This window comes from Condylura cristata, unplaced genomic scaffold (assembly GCF_000260355.1).
Source record: "Condylura cristata isolate star-nosed mole 26May11 unplaced genomic scaffold, ConCri1.0 scaffold00002, whole genome shotgun sequence".
NCBI classification, from domain to species: Eukaryota; Metazoa; Chordata; class Mammalia; order Eulipotyphla; family Talpidae; genus Condylura; species Condylura cristata.
Window position 1 is genome coordinate 44,485,653 of NW_004567103.1, and position 19,361 is coordinate 44,505,013.

Here is a 19,361-nt window from a genome sequence, read left to right on the forward strand (position 1 = left end):
TCTAAGTAAAGGTTCTCATGAATTCATCTTACTTAGAGTTCATTGATCTCAATTATGTAGAACAATATATTTGATCAAATTCAGGAAGCTTGAGGAGCCACTTTCTCATCACTATTTTTCTGTGTTCTACGTTTATCCTCCTTGCCTCTATTTGCTATTCTATATTAATTTGTAGACTTAATGTTGTCCCTTAGGTCTCTGAGATTCTGTTAATTTTTCTTCAGTGTTTTTCTTCTTAAGGTTGAGTAATTTCTACCCAGCAGGTTTTAAGTTTACTGATTTTGTAGTTGGTGGGTTAGAAGCACAGGTGGCAACCTAGACTTGCACTTGGCCTTTGAGGAAAGGCGAGGGCAGGGTCGTGTGACTACCCCCTTCACTCTTAAGCTGTGGGAACAGATGTTATCTCCAGGTGGATTGCAGGAGGACTGTGCTAAACTGTGTGCTACCAGCTGGTGATACAGAGAATTGCTTCATTCAGGAAAAACCACTGTACCTCTGGTGGTCAGGTACCTGAAGTGAAGCAGAATATTAAGAGGACAATAGGGTCTTTTTCCAGAATAAATGTACTCTGAAAACTGTGCCTAGATTTAAAAAAAAACTGATTCTGCTAATTAAACAAACAAAACAGGGATATAGAATATATATTATGAAATGAAATTGTTTCATGAATATGAGGTTACAAGAAAGACAATATTATTATTATTTCATACAAATGAAAGATCTTAAAAGTGTGAGTAGTTGGGCTCTTCCTGGCAGCACAACGGGTTAAAGCACCGCGCTACGATGTTCTCCAAAGCCACTGCAGCACGAGTTTGATCCACAGCCAGGGAGCTGACCCTCATGGCGCAGCAGGCCTCTCCTGTCTTGCCCGCTGCTCCCTCAGCCATGTACTCTGTCAGTCAGCCTGTTCTGTTCCCCACTCTATCTCTGGCAAATCCTCTCACCCACCACATCACTGTCCTGTACCCCAATTCTGTAAGCATAAATAAATAAATGTTCAAAAAAAGTGTCAGTAGCCAAACTATTTTGTTAAGCATTCAATTATTTCATCCCTTTTATGTCTTCACTGAAAGTTAAAGACATCATATACACACCTGCTTGTGTTTTTCAACCCACTTAGCTTCTCCCTAGAAAGTAGCTTATGAACTTAATATAAAATATTTAAATTATTTTTTTTATAAAGCATCATTAACTATTATGTTAAGAAAACATTTCCTTTTGATTTCAAAGATGTTTTTTTCTATTTGAGTTTTGGCAACAATAGCTGTCTTGGAAAATGTAAACACAGTGTCAGTATTGTTAAAACAAACATCATTACCATGAAATATTTTCATAATGTACTATCACCAAGACCAAGCTTAGCTTGGATTCTAACTAATAGAACAAATGAATTTGGGCAAATGTCTATAATTTGTTATAGGACAAATTCTGTTTTTAACTGTCTAATAAGAAAAGGCCAACACAATAGCAAAACATGCAAATTATATGCATCTATGCTTAAAATAAATCAAAAGCAAGTCAAAGGGAGTGGGATTATGTACTTAAAAATTAATGCTTGCTGTGGTTGAGTTTAATGGGAATTTGGGCCTGTTGAGGAATTACAGAGATTTGGTATCATCTCTTAGACCAGTGATAAGAGGTAATGTGGAACAGGCAATAAAATTAAGAGGTAGTAGCGGCCCCAGGGCATAAAGCTGTAATTCACTAGGTCTCTGGCATCCTAAGCCATCTTCCTTTTGAACCCAGGGACCTGGTGTGTCCCCTTTGTGCAGAGTTCCTCTCAAGTGTCATTTGCTATGCAAGAGTTACATGATCTAGTATCTAAGGACCTCTCCCTTCCTCTCTTGTGGGGGAGGGGGAGAGAAGAGCTGAGAGGAAGAAACAAGATAAAAGTATGGGACTAATAACATAGAATAAAGTGGTATCTAAAGATCAAAGAAAAGATGATCTATTATTGACTCTCTGACTTTGGCATCTGTGATTCAGTCAACTCTCTTAGTACCTTGGATATAGATGTTGATTTCCCTTCCAAGGGAAATAAAATGGCAGCTACTTCTTGGCCATGTCCATTTTCTTTGAAAAGCAGGTTTTGTAAGTGTGTGTTGAAAAGTTTCAGCAAACACACATACACAGGAATACACATACACCTGACACACACCCCAGATAGAATCTATTCTTATCCTCAGATTAGAAAACTGAAACAGCTCATCAGTGACTCATCTACGCAGCTTTGGTAGAACCAAGACAAGATCTCACACCTCCCATTCCTATTCTATACTTATACCAATCTTATCACTCTGATAAACCATTCTCTCAAGTTCTAACACGACAACAGCTGCCTGCTGCAACAACCTTTTCTATTAAATTCAAACTTAAATGGATTCAAACCATTCAAAATAGGCCCTTACTAACAAGGATGTAAGATAAACAGTATTTCAATAAATTTTTTTTTCCCCTCAGATTCTTCAAAGAGTTCTCAGCTGGTCTTTCTCAGCTGAGAAAGATGATGTGCCTCTAGTGAGGCCAGGTAATCCACACCTGTCTGCTTATTTGTCTCTCCTTCATTCTTAACCTTCCCATGTTAACTCAATGGTGTTCATTTCAAGGTAAGTGCTATCATACCCAACTCATTTAGCCTTCCAAATTTAGCTTACCTGGCAAAGTACTGTGACCTACGCACCTGGCTTGATCCTACTAATGAAGAAGGCTGACTGGAAAGTTTAGGTTTTTTTGTGTTTTTTTTTTGTTTTGTTTTTTTTTGGTTGGCTACTTGTAAACAATTGAAATTAGCATCACTAGGATGCAAAGATAATCTTATCAAACTAACATATTTGAAAATACTAAAACTTGGTTAAGAGGCATCTTTAATAATGAACCTCATAGGTCAATGAAAGAACTACAAATACACAATTACTATTAACTTACAAATCTGAAACTTGTGTTGTTTTAAAGAAGTATTTAATGTTATAGTTATAGTTGCTTATTTACTGATTTGATGGGGGAAATACAGCTCTAAAAAGAGTTTATCAATTATATAACTATGTAATTATTATAGAGCTAAAAAGATATAACCAAAGATACTGAATAGGTACAGGGATGAGCAAGGAATGCTAGAAAGGGATATAATATAAAAGAATTTTTAAAAAAGATTTATTTACTTATGCATACAGAACTGGGGTACAAGCCAGAGGTGCAGGGGTGGTGAGAGGATTCACCAGAGACAGAGTGGGAAGCAGAACAGGTGGGTTGACCGAAATGCACTGCTGAGGGGAGCAGCGGGCAAGAACGGAGAGGTCTGGTGCACCATGTGGGTCAGCTCCCTGGCTCGGGACTGAATTTGAGCTGAAGCAAGTGCAGCTAGCTTCATTGTATTGTGCTTAACCCATTGCACCACCAGGGAGGGCAAGGTAGTTTATGAAGACAACTAAATAAAATCAGAGTTACTGAGACAACTGCTTGGATTCTTTCCCTCTTTTGGATGAAAAGACCTGGACTGAACATGCTGAATAAGAATGAATGTTTCCTATCTTCCCTGGGACTGAAACTCTTGGGGAAAGTAATTCATATTATGATACACAACACTTTTTCTACTCCTCATTTTCACCTCAAGAAACTAGAAGACTTCCTAAATAGTTCACTCAGCTAGTTAAGCTACAAACTTCCTCTCAAATGACAAGACAAGAAAGTCTAATTTTTTTAAAGCCTCACGCTTTCATCTGCCAGATAAAAGTAGCTTAAGCCACAAAATGAAGATCACAAAACTGTATTTGGATTGGTAAAGTAAACATAAAGAGTAAAAAAAGTCAATAAAATGGAATGGAAAAGAAGGAGTGCTATTGTAACTGCGTCCAACATAGGGCTTAACTTAAAATTAGAATCTGGACCTAAAATGTTAAACATATATAACTCATTCTTGGATATTCAAATTAATAAGAAATACATAGGCTCAAAATAAAATGGCCACACACCCTATTTTAAGCATATAGCCACAGGTAGCTAATTGGGGGTAAAATGTCCTCCACTTAGGTACCTAGGTAAAGATGCTATATGTCAGAGTAAAAACATGGTAAAATGGACCTTCCCTGGTGGCTCAGCAGGTTAAAGCACAACATGAAGAAGCTAAAGCCACTTCCGCATGAGTTCGATCCCTGCCCCGGAAGTGACCCACATGGCAGGCAGACCTCTCCTGACCCGCCCGCTGCTCCCCTCAGCAGTGTACTTCGTCGATCTGCCTGTTCTGCTCCCCACTCTGTCTCTGGTGAATCCTCTCACTGCTCCTGCACCTCTGGCCTGTACCCCAGTTCTGTATGCATAAAAAAAAAAAAAAAACAAAACATGGTAAAATGCCTGTTACCAGGAGATGGAGATGGAACTAAGGGTTACCTTTGTTGTGGGCCCTCCCTGGTGGCGCAGCGGGTTAAAGCACAGCACTGAGAATCTAAAGCCACTTCCGCATGAGTTCGATTCCTGCCTGCCCCGGAGGCGACCACATGGCGTGGCAGACCTCTCCTGACCTGCCCGCTGCTCCCCTCAGCAATGTACTTCGTCAATCTGCCTGTTCTGTTCCCCGCCCCTGAGCCTCTGGCCTGTACACCAGTTCTGTATGCAAAAATAAATTAAAAAAAAAAAAAAAAAGAGTTACCTTTGTCCCTTTGTGCTTCTGAACCAGAGTGCATGTAACCTCCCAGGACCTAGCTTGCATGCAAGAAGAGCTTCTGTTTTAAGTCAACCTCAGAAATTTAACCACTCTGCTTCTACCACTACCTGAGTGACCTTGAGAAAGTTACTCAGGATTTCAGTTTCTTATCTGTAAAACATATTTATTTTGCTTAATGGATATGGTTAATGCAAGTGATTGATGAGACAATTTATAAGAAACTACCTAATTCCACCTTCTTTACTAAGGGCGTTTTATGGTTATTTTCTATAAAAATAATCCACATTCTTAGCATTACAGGAGAAGAAGACAGGGCTAATCTTGTAAGGTTTTCTTGATTGTGGTTTTAATCAAAGAACTACCACAATAAAGAAGTGATTAAAATTATTTGTTGTAAATTGTAAATTAAATGTATGTATCCCAGACTGCTTGCTAGTGTGTATGAGCATAAAGTATTTAATATGTCCTTCTGTGTTTTTATATGCAAAAATTTCTGCATGTTCCCTTTTGGAACGGGTATTTCCACCTGTTATAAACTGCTGCTCCAAATTGTGTGATGATTTAGATCAAGGTCATTACCAGCCCAGATGACCAAACCTGAAAAATACTGTCCTCATGTCAGAGATCTTAAAGAAAGAATGCTCTAATGGGATTTAAATGCCTTGCAAAGAAATTACAACATGAATAGCTCAAGAAATCTTAATTTGTAAAAGGTCAAAGAGTTACAAAAAACATCGCTCATTTCAACTAATTAAATGAAATTTTAGTTAAACGGCACCTTTAAATATTGGTATTGCAGCTGTGAATGCATTTAAATAGCATTTACGCAGATATAATTAGCACAATTAAACATGGGTAGAAATGGAAACACCATTCTTAATTATATTGATATAATCAGTTTTATTAATGCTTTATAGCAACAAAAGTGACATCTGACAGTAGCACACAATTCATGACTAAACCTGATATTAAGCATTTTAGCACATTAAGGAATCCAAAGCGAGGTAAGTGGGAAAAGAAAGAAGTCAAATAATGAGTTCCTACCTGTGACGATACCATAGTTGGGAGGTTCAAGAATTACTCCATAAAACTGGATGATGTTTCTGTGACTCAGGATACTGAGTATTTCTGCCTATACAAAAATAAAACAAAACTGCATAAAATTTCATTTATAAATCTAATAAGATTGATTTCCTATTCAATTTTCTTTTCCATACATTTCCGAAGATACACGTGTTCAACAATATTAGATACTGAGACAACTCTGTATGTTTAGCAGCATTCTTAAAGTTTAAAAACTTCTACTGATGCTTCTGTTGATAATTTCTTAAACTTAAAAAGGAAATGGGTTAAAGTGACAACAGAAGAGGTATTTATTTGCAAGCTGGCATTATTGACAGTGGAGAGGAATGACTAAAGAGTAGAGATGCCGTATTTATTTATTGACAGTAAAAGTCTTCTTTCTAACAGGTACTGTTTTTCTATACTGTTTTTCTATATAGTATCTTCTCTGGTAAAACTGAACTTCTATCAGTCAGGTGAGCAGTCATGGCAAAATGAAGCTATGGGCTTCTCCACTAGAATATGGCTGTAGAACTGAGGCTACTGTAGGGGAGGAGGAGGGAAAGAAATGGGGAAGAGGCCTATGGTAAAGGACTATGGGGTGCTTGGATGGTGGGTGCAGGGTGGTAACATGCTCCAAGGTGTGAACCTCTTTCCCTAACTTATGCACACTGTTGTAAACCAATGTAAACCTCAATAAAGAAAAACAAGTTATGGGCTTTTAACTATTAGTGGACTAGATTCAGAATAATATATATAACATCCATTTATATTATTTATCTTATTCATTCAAAACTTATTATTGGTCTACTGTGGTCAAAGTACTATAAAAAGAAATAAATCTAAAGCATGGATTCTTGACCTTCAGTGGTGATGTGATAGGGAAAGCTGACTTCATAGACCTTGAAATATATTACATATGAGAAAACTATGCTGCAGAATGCACAGTAACAATTATATTTATTAAATTCATTTTTAAGGCCCTCCCTGGTGATGCAATGGGTTAGAACACAGCACAGCAAGCTGGCCACAGCCACTTCAGTGCAAGTTCAATCCCCCACCCAGGAGGTGACCCACTTGGTGCGGCAGACCTCTCCTATCTGGCCTGCTACTCTCCTCAGCAGTGTACTTCATCGATCTGCCTCTTCTGCTTCTCACTCTGTCTCTGGTGACTCCTCTTACCACCCCTGCACTTCTGGCCTGTACCCCATTTCTGTATGCATAAATAAATAAATCTTTAAAAAAAGTTAATTAACTAATTTTCAAAATGAGAACAAGACAGCTACCACAGTGTATATCCACTGAAGTCTATAAGGACATCATCTAGATGAAATCACATGTAGTCTTTTAAATTGCATTAGTCTTAATATAATTTATGTGGAAATAAAATATAGCAAATGAAAAATCAAGATATCAAATGATGCAGGTTAAAAATAAGTTTTTAAAATATAAAAATATTTAAAAATGAAAGGCATATTATTGACAGCAGGAAAAGATGAGATTTCCCATTTACCCCAGAAAGGAGATCATGAAGCCAGGTGTCCGCAGTAAAAGAGAAGCACCTTGATCCCACAGAGGCCTCTCCCGCCAAAATCTGCACACTATGAAGCAGTCCTAATTGTTATATTTTTTTTCTCCCAAAGAATAAGAATCGAGATTTCATCTGAAATACCGTGAAACTTGTTTTGAAGGTGATGTTATAACAAGGCAGGAAACAGAAGTTTGAGGGTGTGAGTTCCATGTGGAATTATATAAAGACAAATTATCATTGAATGGACATTTATCAAATTTAATTTGACATTGCTTTTTCCCCACAATATCAGAGTGGAAGGGACTATTGAAACAATTCCTTAGCACTCACTTAGTATCTCTGTGTAAAGTTCTGTGTCTATCAAGCAACCTTTTCCTCAGTTTTCCAATTATAAAGAAAATGCATTAATTTTGCAGTACAGCTATTCATCTGTATGGCAATTCTATTTCTCATTAAGAAATCATAAATGAATTCTACAGTAAAAACAGAGTTCATTCGAAGTTTGGAAAACACAAACTGCTCCTATTTTTAAGTGGCAGATCAAACTGTTGTGAGTAAAGCATGAGAGCTCAGAGAGTAAAGCATTTGTATATGGGCCAGTGTTTGTGAAAGTGAGAGAATTTTATCCTTTGGTATGTTCTGGTACATTTCTTGGGTATTTTAATTTTGGGACTATAAAAAATTAAACAGTCATTTCATATATGACATGGGATTTTCAGTGTTCCAGCTCATTTTTACATTTACACTTATAATACTGCCAGGTGGGGCCTCCCTGGTAGCTCAGTGTGTTGGAGCGCTGCATTGCGAAGCTAAGCCATGCTGTGGCTGCTTCAGTGCAAGTCCGATCCCCACCCTGGAGGTAACCCACATGGTGCAGCAGACCTCTCCTGACCTGCCCACTGTTCCCCTCAACAGTGTAGTTTGTCAGTCGGCCTGTTCTGCTACCCACTCTGCTTCTGGTGAATCCTCTGGCTGTCCCTGCACCTCTGGCCTGTACCCATTTCTGTATGCATAAATAAATAATATCTTTAAAATAAATACTGCCAGGTGACACTCTGGAGACAGGACTTCTTTTTTCAAGTGTTGTGTGTTAAACAGCTCCTCAGTGCACTTATCCTAATGTCAAAATAACAACCTTCATCTTGTGTTCCATTGTTGTGCTTACATTTTAATTGTTTAAGTTGTGAAAACTAACTCTTGAAGTATAGCATACCACTGGTGAAAGACATTTTTATGGAGGGAGGCTTTAGATTCTAATTTAATAAACTAAAAATCTAATTTAATAGGATGACAACAAATTATTGTGCCGTACTAGTTTCTGGAAATGAGTTAATAATAAACAGAAGTAGACTAAACTGCAAGTGATATTTGCATTTAAATGAAAGATAAGCAATCTGATACTAATGATTCAAACAGGTATCAGCAGAAATTACTGGAATTAACAGTTACTAAAGCCTGTGCTGTTGCAGTCAGCACCTGACAACAAGTGGCTTTATTCCATCTGCCTGTAGAGACACCTGCTTATTCATTAATAATTCATTAATAAATTGTAAATATGTAGTAAACAATCAGGAAATAATTTTTGTACAATTGATGTTTTCCAGATTTATATTCTGGGATATTCTAGCAGCTAGATGGCCCATCAAAGTAATGGATTAGTGGCTCCAAATAGTGACTGATCACGGGAGCCCTGGAGGTAGGTGTGATGTAGTAACATACATCTGAAGAGGTGTGAACATATATGTCTGAGTCATATACAGTGTTACCTCATATGCCAGTATTACCTCAATAAAAAATAATGCTTGTGTCCCAAACAAGCTTTAATTCTCTTTGGCAAGAATATTGCCCTTGGTTTGTTCATTTACAATAATGCCAACTGCATGCTGGCAACATTACAGATGCTTCCAGTTTTGCAATGGTAATGTCTGTAGGGCATTCTTGAACAGTGCCCACCCCCTTGATGTCTATGATACCACCTTTCTTGCGATGCCCATGTGTGTGGCCAAAGGAATAACTCCATGTTGGCCAATTTGTTGATTTACTAAAGGTAGAGTTCTGGCTGAAAAATCAGCCTGGGATATTTTTAAAGAAGATTCTTCAGAAGACAGAAAACCAAACATGGGTACTGGAAACAATAGATTTTAACCTAGATGGATTTTAACCTACTCAGTGTCTGGCTTAGCATTTTGTTAAAAGATATTCGCTTTCAAATAACAAGAATAATGAACAGCCATATACCAGAGACATTTTGTGGGGGTGGAGTGGGAAATGGGATCAAAAACGGGGGGGTGGGAAGGGAAGTGCATGGGATTATGGTGATGGCAAACGGGTAACTTAGTGATGGGAAACCCGCGGGGGATTACAATTGAGATGGAAAAAAAATGTACAAAATGATGTAAAAATAAACTGTTATAATAAAAAAATTTAAAAAAAAAGATATTCTCTTTCTCTTTACATTTGTTCCAATGGCCGGCTGCTATTTAAGGAAGTCTTTTCTATCCTTCATCTTGTAAAAGGTCTGGTATGATACCATGTGAGGGAGAAAGGTGAGACATTTTATATACAGGAAGCCCTCAATATTTGATGTGTAAATGAACAAAGAATATTTGCTATAAACAATATTGAATTCTTAAATAATTACTATAGAGTCTGTCAGTAAATGTTTACTTGAATAGTAGAGTGAGAAGAGTAAAATGTAAGAAGGTGTAAATTTACGTCAGTATTCACTGCATTCTCTTACACACATAAAGGTTACTAAGGCTCTTGTTTCGTAGCTACAGTCAGTATGTGACCATAATAGAAACCATATATGAAATTTATGTTCACCAGCTCATTGCTCTTTTTCTATAATTTATATATATATTATTTCATTGTTTTTTTTGTACAATGTTTGCTTCCCCCTCACAGGTGTAGTCCCCATAGAATTCCTACCACCAATTCACCATCACCATAGCCCCCTGTGCTTTTACCTCCTCTGCTATGATCCCTCTTTTTACCATTCCTGAAGATGTCTCTGATTTATAGTTGCCTGCTAATTTTTAAAATTATTTTTTCCTTTAACCCCTTATGTGGTACTCCTATATTCCTCTAGACATGAAACCATCAGGTATTTTCCTTTTTCCTGATTTCATTGGAAATAATGCCTTCTAGGTCCATCCATGTTGCTGTGAATGGCATGAGTTTATCATTTTTGATTGCTGAATAGTATTCCATTGTGTATATATACCACATATTCTTGATCAGTCATTTGGGTTGTTTCCGGATTTCCTCTATTATAAATAGTGCTGCAATAAACATTGGGATGTAATTATCCTTTTGAGTTAATTGTTTTGTGTCATTTGAGTAGATCCCTAGGAGTGGGATTGCTGGGTCATATAGTAGGTCCATTTTTAGTAGTTTGAGGAACCTCTGTACTGCTTTCCATAGCGGGTGAACCAGTCTGCATTCCCACCAGCAGTGTAGGAGAGTTCCTTTTTTTGTCACATCCTTGCCAATATTTGTTGTTGCTAGTTTTTTTAATATGTACCATTCTTACTTGTGTAAGATGGTGTCTCACTGTGATTTTGACTTGCATTTTCCCTGACTATAAGGGCTATTGAGCATTTTCTTCATATACCCACTGGCCATTTGCACTTCCTCTTTTGAGAAATATTTTTTAGCTCTTCTGTCCATTTTTTGGCTGGATTGTTTACTTTGTTTTTGTTGAGTCAAATAAGCTTTTTTTTTTAAGATTTTATTTATTTATGCAGACAAAAATGGGGTACAGGTCAGAGGTGCAAGGGCGGTGAGAAGATTCACCAGAAACAGAGTGGGGAGCAGAACAGGCAGATCAACAGAGTACACTGTTGAGTGGAGCAGTAGGTGAGACAGGAAAGATCTGCTGTGCCATGTGGACCATCTCTGGGGTGGGGATCAAACTCTCACTGAAGCAGCCACAGCTTGGCTTTTTGCTTTACAGTGCAGCATTTCAACCTATTGCACCACAAGGGAGGTCCTCATGTGAGCTCTTTGTAGAGCTTTGTGTTCAGTCTCTTATTAATTGTATGGCATGCACAAATTTTCTCTCAATCAGTAGCATGTCTCTTTGTTTTGGCTAATATCTCTTTTGCTGTACAAAATCTTTTTAGCTGATGTAATCCCAGCTGTTTATCTTTTCATTCACTTTATTTGCTTTGAGAGGTTGAATCTTTGAAGATTTTACTTAGATCTAAGTCATGTAGTGTTCTACCTACATTTTCTTCTACATATTTTTATGGCTTCAGGTCGTATGTTCAATTCTTTTTATCCATTTTGAGTTGATTTTTGTTCATGGTGTGAGGTTGTGGTCTAGTTTTATTCTTTGCATGAGGTGGTCCCATTTTTCAGTACCATTTATTGAATGAACTGTCCTTGTTTCATTGCATATTCTTTGCTCCTCTGCCAAAGATTAGTTGTCCATTTATGTGTGGCTTTATTTCTGGCTTCCTATTCAATTTCATTGGTCTGTGTGTCTATTTATGTTCCAGTACCATACTGTTTTAGTTATTATAGCTTTGTAGTATAGTTTGAATTTTGATCGTATGATAGTTCCATTCTCCTTTTTAGTCAGGAGAGCTTTGGCTATTTAAGGTTTTTTGTGGTGTTATATGAATTTCATAAATATTTGTTTTATTTCTTTGAAGAACATCATTGAGATTTTCTTTTCTTTTTCTTTTTTTTTTTTTTTAAGATTTATTATTTATACATACAACAGCTAGGGTGCAGGCCAGAGGTGTGGGGTGGATGGGTGAGAGGATTCACCAGAGACAGAATAGGGAGCAGAACAGGCAGATCTATTGAAATACACTGCTGAGGTTAGCAGCAGACAAGGCAGAAGAGGTCTGCTGGGCCATGTGGGTCATCTCCCTGGCCAGGGAATGAACTCATACTGCAAGTGGCTGAAGATAGCTTTATAATTTTGCAGCTTAACCTGTTGTGCCCCATTATTGAGATTTTTCTCAGAATTGCGTTGAATCTGTATATTTCCTTCAGTAGGATGGCCATTTTAATAACATTAATTCTTCTAATCCATGAACAGGGAGTGTCTTTCTATTTCTTTATATCTTCTATTTCTTTTAATAATATTCTATAATTTTCTTTGTATAGGTCATTCACCTCTTTGGTTTAAGTTTATTCCTAGGTATTTGATTTTTTTTTCCTTCAATTGTAAATGGGGTGCTTTTCTTAATTTCTTCTTCAGATTGTTTGCACATAGGAAGGCTACTGATTTTTGTGTGTTGATTTTGTATCCTGCTACTTTAATAAAGTGGTTTGTTATTTTAATTATTCTTAGAGTTTTTAGGGTTCTCTATGTATATTATGTTGTCACAAATAAAGATAGTTTCACTTCTTCTCTATTTGGATCCTTATATGTCTTTCTCTTGTCTTATTGCTCCAGTTAGGGCTCCAGTATTATACTGAAAAGCAGTGGTGAGAGTGAGAGTGGGAATCCTTGCCTTGTTTTTGATCTTAAAGGAAAGGCTTTCAGCTCTCACCACTGAGAATAATATTGGCTTTGGGTTTGCCATGTATGGCTTTTATCATGTTCCTTCTATTCTAAGAAATTCAAGGGCCTTCATCATAAATGGATGTTGAGGTTTTTCATTTATTTCCTCAGCCTCTATTGATATGATAATATGGCTTTTATTTTTTGTTGTTGATGTGTTACATTACATTGATTTTCAGATGTTGAACTATCCTCATGCCCTTGGAATAAATCCCACTTGGTTGTGGTGTAGTATCCTGTTGATACTACAGGATACAGCATTGTTGGATTCTGTTGGCAAGGATTTTTGCATCAGCGGTCATTAGGGAAATTGAACTGTAGTTATCATTTTTGTGTCGTCTTTGTTTGGTTTTGGTATTCGTGGAATGTTGGCATCACAGAATATATGTGGTAGTATTTCTTCTTTCTCAATTTTTGGGAAGAGTTTCTGTAGGATAGGTGCTAGTTCATTTCTAAACATTTGGTAGAATTAATTTGTGAAGCTGTGTGGTCCTGAGCTTTTGTTTGGGGGGATGGTTTTGATTACTGTTTCAATTTCACTGCTTGTGATTGGTCTGTTTAAGTGTTCTATTTCTTCTTTATCTAGCTTTGGAAGATTATCTTTTCTAGGAATTTGCCCATCTCTTCTAGATTTTTGTACATGTTTGCATAAAAATGTTCTTAGTAATCTCTGATTATCTTTTTGATTTCTACTGAGTCTGTTGTAATTTCTCCTCTTTCATTTAGGATCCTATTTATTTGTGTTTCATCTTCATGAGCCTGGCTAAAGGTTTGTCTATTTATTTTTTCAAAGAATCAACTTTTGGTTTCACTGACATTTGTATTGTTTTTAAATTTTCTATTTCCTTTATTTCTGCTTTTATTTTTATTTTTTTCTTTCTTCTACTGTTATTTCCTGTTGTTTTTCTTTTTCTGGTTCTTTGAGATGAGAGATTAGGTTGTTTCTTTCAGTTCTTTCTTGTTTCTTGATGCGAACTTATATTGCTATATACTTTCCTCTTATTTCTGCTATTGCCATGTCCCATTTATTTTGGAAAATTGTGTCTTCATAGTTGTTCATCTCAAAGGAATATTTATTTTCATCTTTGATCTCTTCTTTAATCCAATGTTCTTCAATAGTGTGAATTTCAATCTTCATGAAGTCTGAGGCACCTCACTTTCTTTTCATGGATTATTTCTAGTTGCCTAGAACCTTTATGATCAGAGAAATAGTTGGTATGATTTTGGTCTTAATGTATCTGTTGATTTTTGTCTTGTGACTCAATATATGATCAATCCTGAATAATGATCAGTGTATACTTAAGAAAAACGTGTACATGGATATTATGGGATGTCTGTTAAACACATGAAGTCTAGGTCTTTATTTAGGGCTCTAGTGTCCTTGTTTATTTCTTGTCTCATTGATCTGTCCATTGGTGAGATTGGGGTTTTGAAATCTCCTACTGTATTTGTATTTTCTCTGATATCTGTTTTTAGAGATGATAAGTGTCTGATATATTTTGGTGCTTCTTCATTTGGTGAGTCTATGTTAATGAGTGTTATATATTCTGATGTATTGTTCCCTTAATCATAATGTAGTATCCAGCTATGACCCTTTTTACCTTTCTTAGTTTGAAGTCTATTTCATCTGATATAAGTATAGCTGTTCTTGCCTTCACTTTTGGTCCACTTGCTTGTAGAATTGTTTTCCAACCTTTTACGCTCAGTTTATATTTATCTTTTGTAGTTAAATATGTTTCCTGGAGACACCAGATGGTTGAATTTTGCTCTTGAATCCAGCCTGCTACTCTGTATCTTTTTATTGATGAGTTTAGTCCATTTACATGTAGGGTCAATATTAACACATTGATATCTGTATTTGTCATTGTTTTTCATTTTGTGATTCTATACCCTACCTTATTTTTTTTTAAATTCTTACTCATTCCTCTATTGGATTTGGCTTTAGGACTTCTTGTAATGTTTTTTGGAGGGGGGTGGGTGGTAGTAATGTATTTCTGGAGATTCTGTTTATCTGAGAAAGTTCTTATTTTTGATTCATAGAGGAAGGAGAGTGTTGTGGGTTAAAGTATGCTTTGCTGGCATTTGTTGATTTGGAGTCTGTTGAATATATCACTCCATTCTCATCTTTTCCATAGTGTTTCTTTAAAGAAGTCTGATATCTATGTATCTTTGAGAATGAATACTGGTTTGTTCTTCCATTTCATCAACTCAATTTTTATTGCTTTCCCCAGAGTTCTTTAGCTCCTCCATTAATCTTCTAATAGCTTGTTTCCTTCATTTCCTTCTTTGAAGACTCAACTTCATTCTTCAGTTCATTAGTTATATTTATCATACCATTTTTTCCTTTTCATCTTCTTTATTTTTTACAACATCCTTAATTTTGTCATCTCATCTCATGGTGATTATAAATTCTTTATCTGGCAGGCAGAGAAGTTCTTCCATGTCATTATTGTTGAGATCTGGGCTGATTTTCTTTTCATTATGTGTCCTTCCCCAGAGGGCTTGCTTGGTTCTTGTATTTTTCCTTTTCCCTGTTGTTTGTCTTCTAATTGTTCTATGCAGTGGGCCACTGTGCTACTGGTACTGGCAGGCATCTCTTTGGGGTGCTCCCTCTGGGACGTCAGAAACAGGTGGTCAGACCAAGTCTGACACTATTACGTCAGACTCCACAAGGATAGTGACATGTGGGTGGGTTGATGGGGGCTGTCCCTGAAGATCACCTATCTCTGCATGCTGCTGATTTCTTCCCCTGCATGCCTGTCTTAACCTTTGTTTTTTGAGCTCTCCCTCTGTCTTTATTCAGTTCCTGAAGGTAATCTCGAGGCTGCTGGTTTTTAATAGCCATTTAGCAGGCTTGCACTTTCCTGGGGCTCAGTTTACTGTGATGGTGGAAACTTCCTTCTCTTCTGCTAGTTCACTGTTGACTTAAGCTTAAGAATGAAGATTTGGACAGCTATATTTTGATTTTTTTTTGCAGGCTTCATTGCCCAGCAATCATTTAAATGAGCAAAATTTCTTGATAGCTCCTTCCTGCTTTGCTATTTTCCAAATACGTCCTTGTCTTGGTATTGTACTTTCTTAGATTCAGAATGTAAAGTTTGCTTAGCCTTAAACCTTCCAATTCCAATTTTCTATCCACTGCATTTTATTTATTTATTTATTTTTTTTTGGTTAAGACTGTATTTCCATATCTGCTGTGGCAGTTTCTCTACTGTGCACTGATGGAAGGAACTCTGATTACTGGTCATAGGGCTATATTTCAGGCAGGCTCCCTCCTCTAGACTCTCCCCAATTCAGATGTTGAAGTCTAATCCCCAGTACCACTGTATTTGGAAGTGGGACCCTCTGAAGATAATTAGTATGGGTGAGGCCCTCTCAAATATCATTAGTGCCCTTATAAAAAGAGACCCCAGATTGCTCTTTATTCCTTTTTACCATGTGAGGATGCAGCTAGAAGCTGCCATCAATGGATCAGAAGAAATGGAATATGCTAATGTACTGGTCAAGGAGTTTCTAGCTTCTGGAATGTGAGATATAAATGTTTGTTATTGATAAGCCACAGTCTTCATTATTCAGCTACAGTACTCAAATGGACTTCAACACTCCCTTTCCTGAGGCCTGAACCAGTGTCAAAATTAATAGCAACTGAGCTAGGCCTCTTATGAGCAGGATGGGTTCTGAAAAACAATGTCTTTGGTCTTCTCAGAACAGCATACTTATCCTTATCATCACAGAGCACAGAACCATTCTTGTAGCAGACAGTAAGAGACAAAAAGGAAATTTATTTAAAACTCCTAAAATAGTATTTACAAATCTATAAAGTCAATACAGGCAGCTTCTTCAGACAAGATATAGGTAGAACTTCCTTTCCCTTCTAAGTGCTTAGGGTCTAATAATAAAAATAAGTGAGGCAGGGCCCTCCCTAGTGGTGCAGTGGGTTAAAGTACTGCATTAAGAAGCTTAAACCACTTCCGCATGAGTTCGATCCCTGCGTGCCCTGGAGGAGATCCACATGGCGAGACAGACCTCTCCTGACCCGCCTGCTGCTACCCTCAGCAGTGTACTTCGTCCATCTACCTGTTCTCCACCCCACTCTGTCCCTAGTGAATCCTCTCACCCTCCGCATCTCTAGCCTTACCCCAGTTCTGTATGAATAAATCTTTAAAAAAAATAAGTGAGGCAGAATTATTAATCTCAGTAATCAAGATTTATACACATCAGACACAAAAACCAGGTTCAAAATCAAGACAATTTGTTTAGTTCTGTATTTTTACCCCAAGAGTGTTATAACTAGACACATTTCCCTAAAATAAAAGCACAGTTCTTACACATCCAACAAAATGGAAAACCAACCCCTTTATTCCCAAGGCGACCTACTCAAGAACAACTTCACAAGTCAGCTTGGATCATTTTCAATACTGCATTTAATCACCAGGGTGTCACACACAGGTCATGCTCTTTGAGTCATTTTTTGACTTAATGAGACCCCATTCAAATACAGTCACATGACAAGCAGCAAATCTCTTTCAAATGCTATCCTTCAGTGTGCAAGTATATAAAGAAGAATAAATGAACTAAATGCAGTTTCCATAATCCTGTATTCCTATGGTGTTTGATGTCACAAAGTTTCCCTTTGGAACAAAAATGGCTAGAAATATGAAGAAGGAAAAATAAACCATTCATTCAACTCAGTCTTCTTGAACATGGTGATGGAGCTGGGTGGGATTTATAACAAACATCACCAGCACTGGGAAATCTCCAGTGTTCAGACCACCACTAGCACTCAATCACCCAGAAAGCAGCCTGGGTTCCCCTCCAGGAATCAGGCTGCTCTTTCGTTAATGCCCAACTAAGGGCACACTAATCTGGCAGGATGGAAAGGTAGCTAAAATGGAATGAAACAAATAGTGAAGATTTAAGAACGGGGATTGAAGGGTTCCTACACAAGAGATATCATGAAAAGGCTTGTAGATTTTACTTTCCTTGTGTTCACAACAAACTGTTACTGTAATAACACAGAGTCAAATATATTGCACATAAACTGAATTCAGTCTGTTTGACAGAAGGACATACAAGGGCCCAACTGTCTACTAAACAATTTACATAACATAATCAGGGATCATCAATGCTAAAATTTACATAAGAAACCTCTGCAAAAAAACTTCTTGAATAAAACTGGAGGTGTACAGTAATGATGGACTAGCTTTCTAAAATATTGATTAGCAAGCATAATTTAACCAAATATTCAACTAGATGAGTGGAAATTTATATGCTAGTTCTAAAATGGATGGCTTTACAGCCACTTAGTCACTGTGAACATTGTTTTCTTCCTAGAAGATGACTCAGTTGGACAAATGTATCTTTCTAATCCTTCATGTTTTAAATTTCTATCCATTTGTTTTAAAAATTAATGTTAATAATGCTTTACACACAGCATGTACTTAATAAATATTTGACAAACTGAATGGAGGAAATTAACCATAGTAGTAATAACCCAGGAGGCTTCAGTGTGAGTCTTGGTTCTGGCCCTGATAAGCTATGCAAACTCTGGGGGAGTTGTTTAACCTCTCAGGGCCTCAGTTTTATTGTCTACAAAATGCAGACAGTAATCCTACTTCAGTGTCCAACAAATACCAGGTGCTCCACCAATGCTAACTCCTTTCTCTAGCTTTACCCTTCCTTTATACTGAGTTTATCATTGAGAGTCAAGTCACACTTCAGGACAAATGCAACTCTCTTCTAGCAGTGGATTCCACTTTCATATTTTGCTCACTTGCATGTTTCTATTATATTCAACCTTCCATGTTTTTCTGGTTTTACATAAATATAGCACTTTACCATTTCCAAAGCACTTATCTTATTTGACCCTCACAAATAATTTTAGAATTAAGAAAAAAATTGGTCTTTGATTGATTTGTTCAAGTTTACTTTTTAGGCATCCAGTAACAAAATCTAAATCTAGGTCTCCTACCTTGGCCTCATTTTATGTCATTTAAACTTCCTTCTCTTAAAAAATATGAAGTCCAATAAAAGCATGAGTTCTTTCATCTAAACATTTATTAGCAGCTGTTTCTGCTGAGATTCCAATCTGCAAACTCCTCTACATTAACATTTATTGAGTGTCTACTACAAGTCAGACCAAGTATTTCTTGCAGATTGAACCTTTAGATCCTTGCAGCTAAATCATGACTTTTAAACTTTATTTTTGCCCTTTTGCAAGAATGGGGAGAAACCTAGACACAGAGACATTTAAACTTTTGCCCAAGGGCACAATAAACAGCAAAGTAAGGTTTTATTTTTTTATTTCGTTGTTATGTTTTGATTATTTTTTGGAGAGAAATCCCTTGTTCCTCACATGGTGAAAACAGCTACATTCCCCAAAGTTGTCCACAGATTCATCTGCAATACCTTAGAAAAGATACACTGGCTTTCTCTGGTGGCACAGCAGGTTGGAGTGCAGCACTGCAAAGCTAAGCCAAGCCGTGGCCACGTTCAGTGTGAGTTCGTTCCCGCCCTGAAGCTGACCCACATGGCGCAGCAGACCTCTCCTGTCTCACCCGCTGCTCCCCTCAGCAGTGTACTTCATC

General features: G+C 37.1%; 1 protein-coding gene across 2 annotated transcripts in view; it reads right to left on the reverse strand.

The window, feature by feature from the left end:
* The window catches only part of LOC101636801 (mitogen-activated protein kinase kinase kinase MLT), a 141,980-nt gene that overhangs the window by 75,393 nt on the left and 47,226 nt on the right, over positions 1-19,361 (reverse strand). For both annotated transcript variants that reach the window (XM_004674528.2, XM_004674529.2), the window contains exon 3: positions 5,702-5,789. In XM_004674528.2, the coding sequence (XP_004674585.1) occupies positions 5,702-5,789 (88 nt within the window). The remainder of the gene's footprint in view (positions 1-5,701; positions 5,790-19,361) is intronic.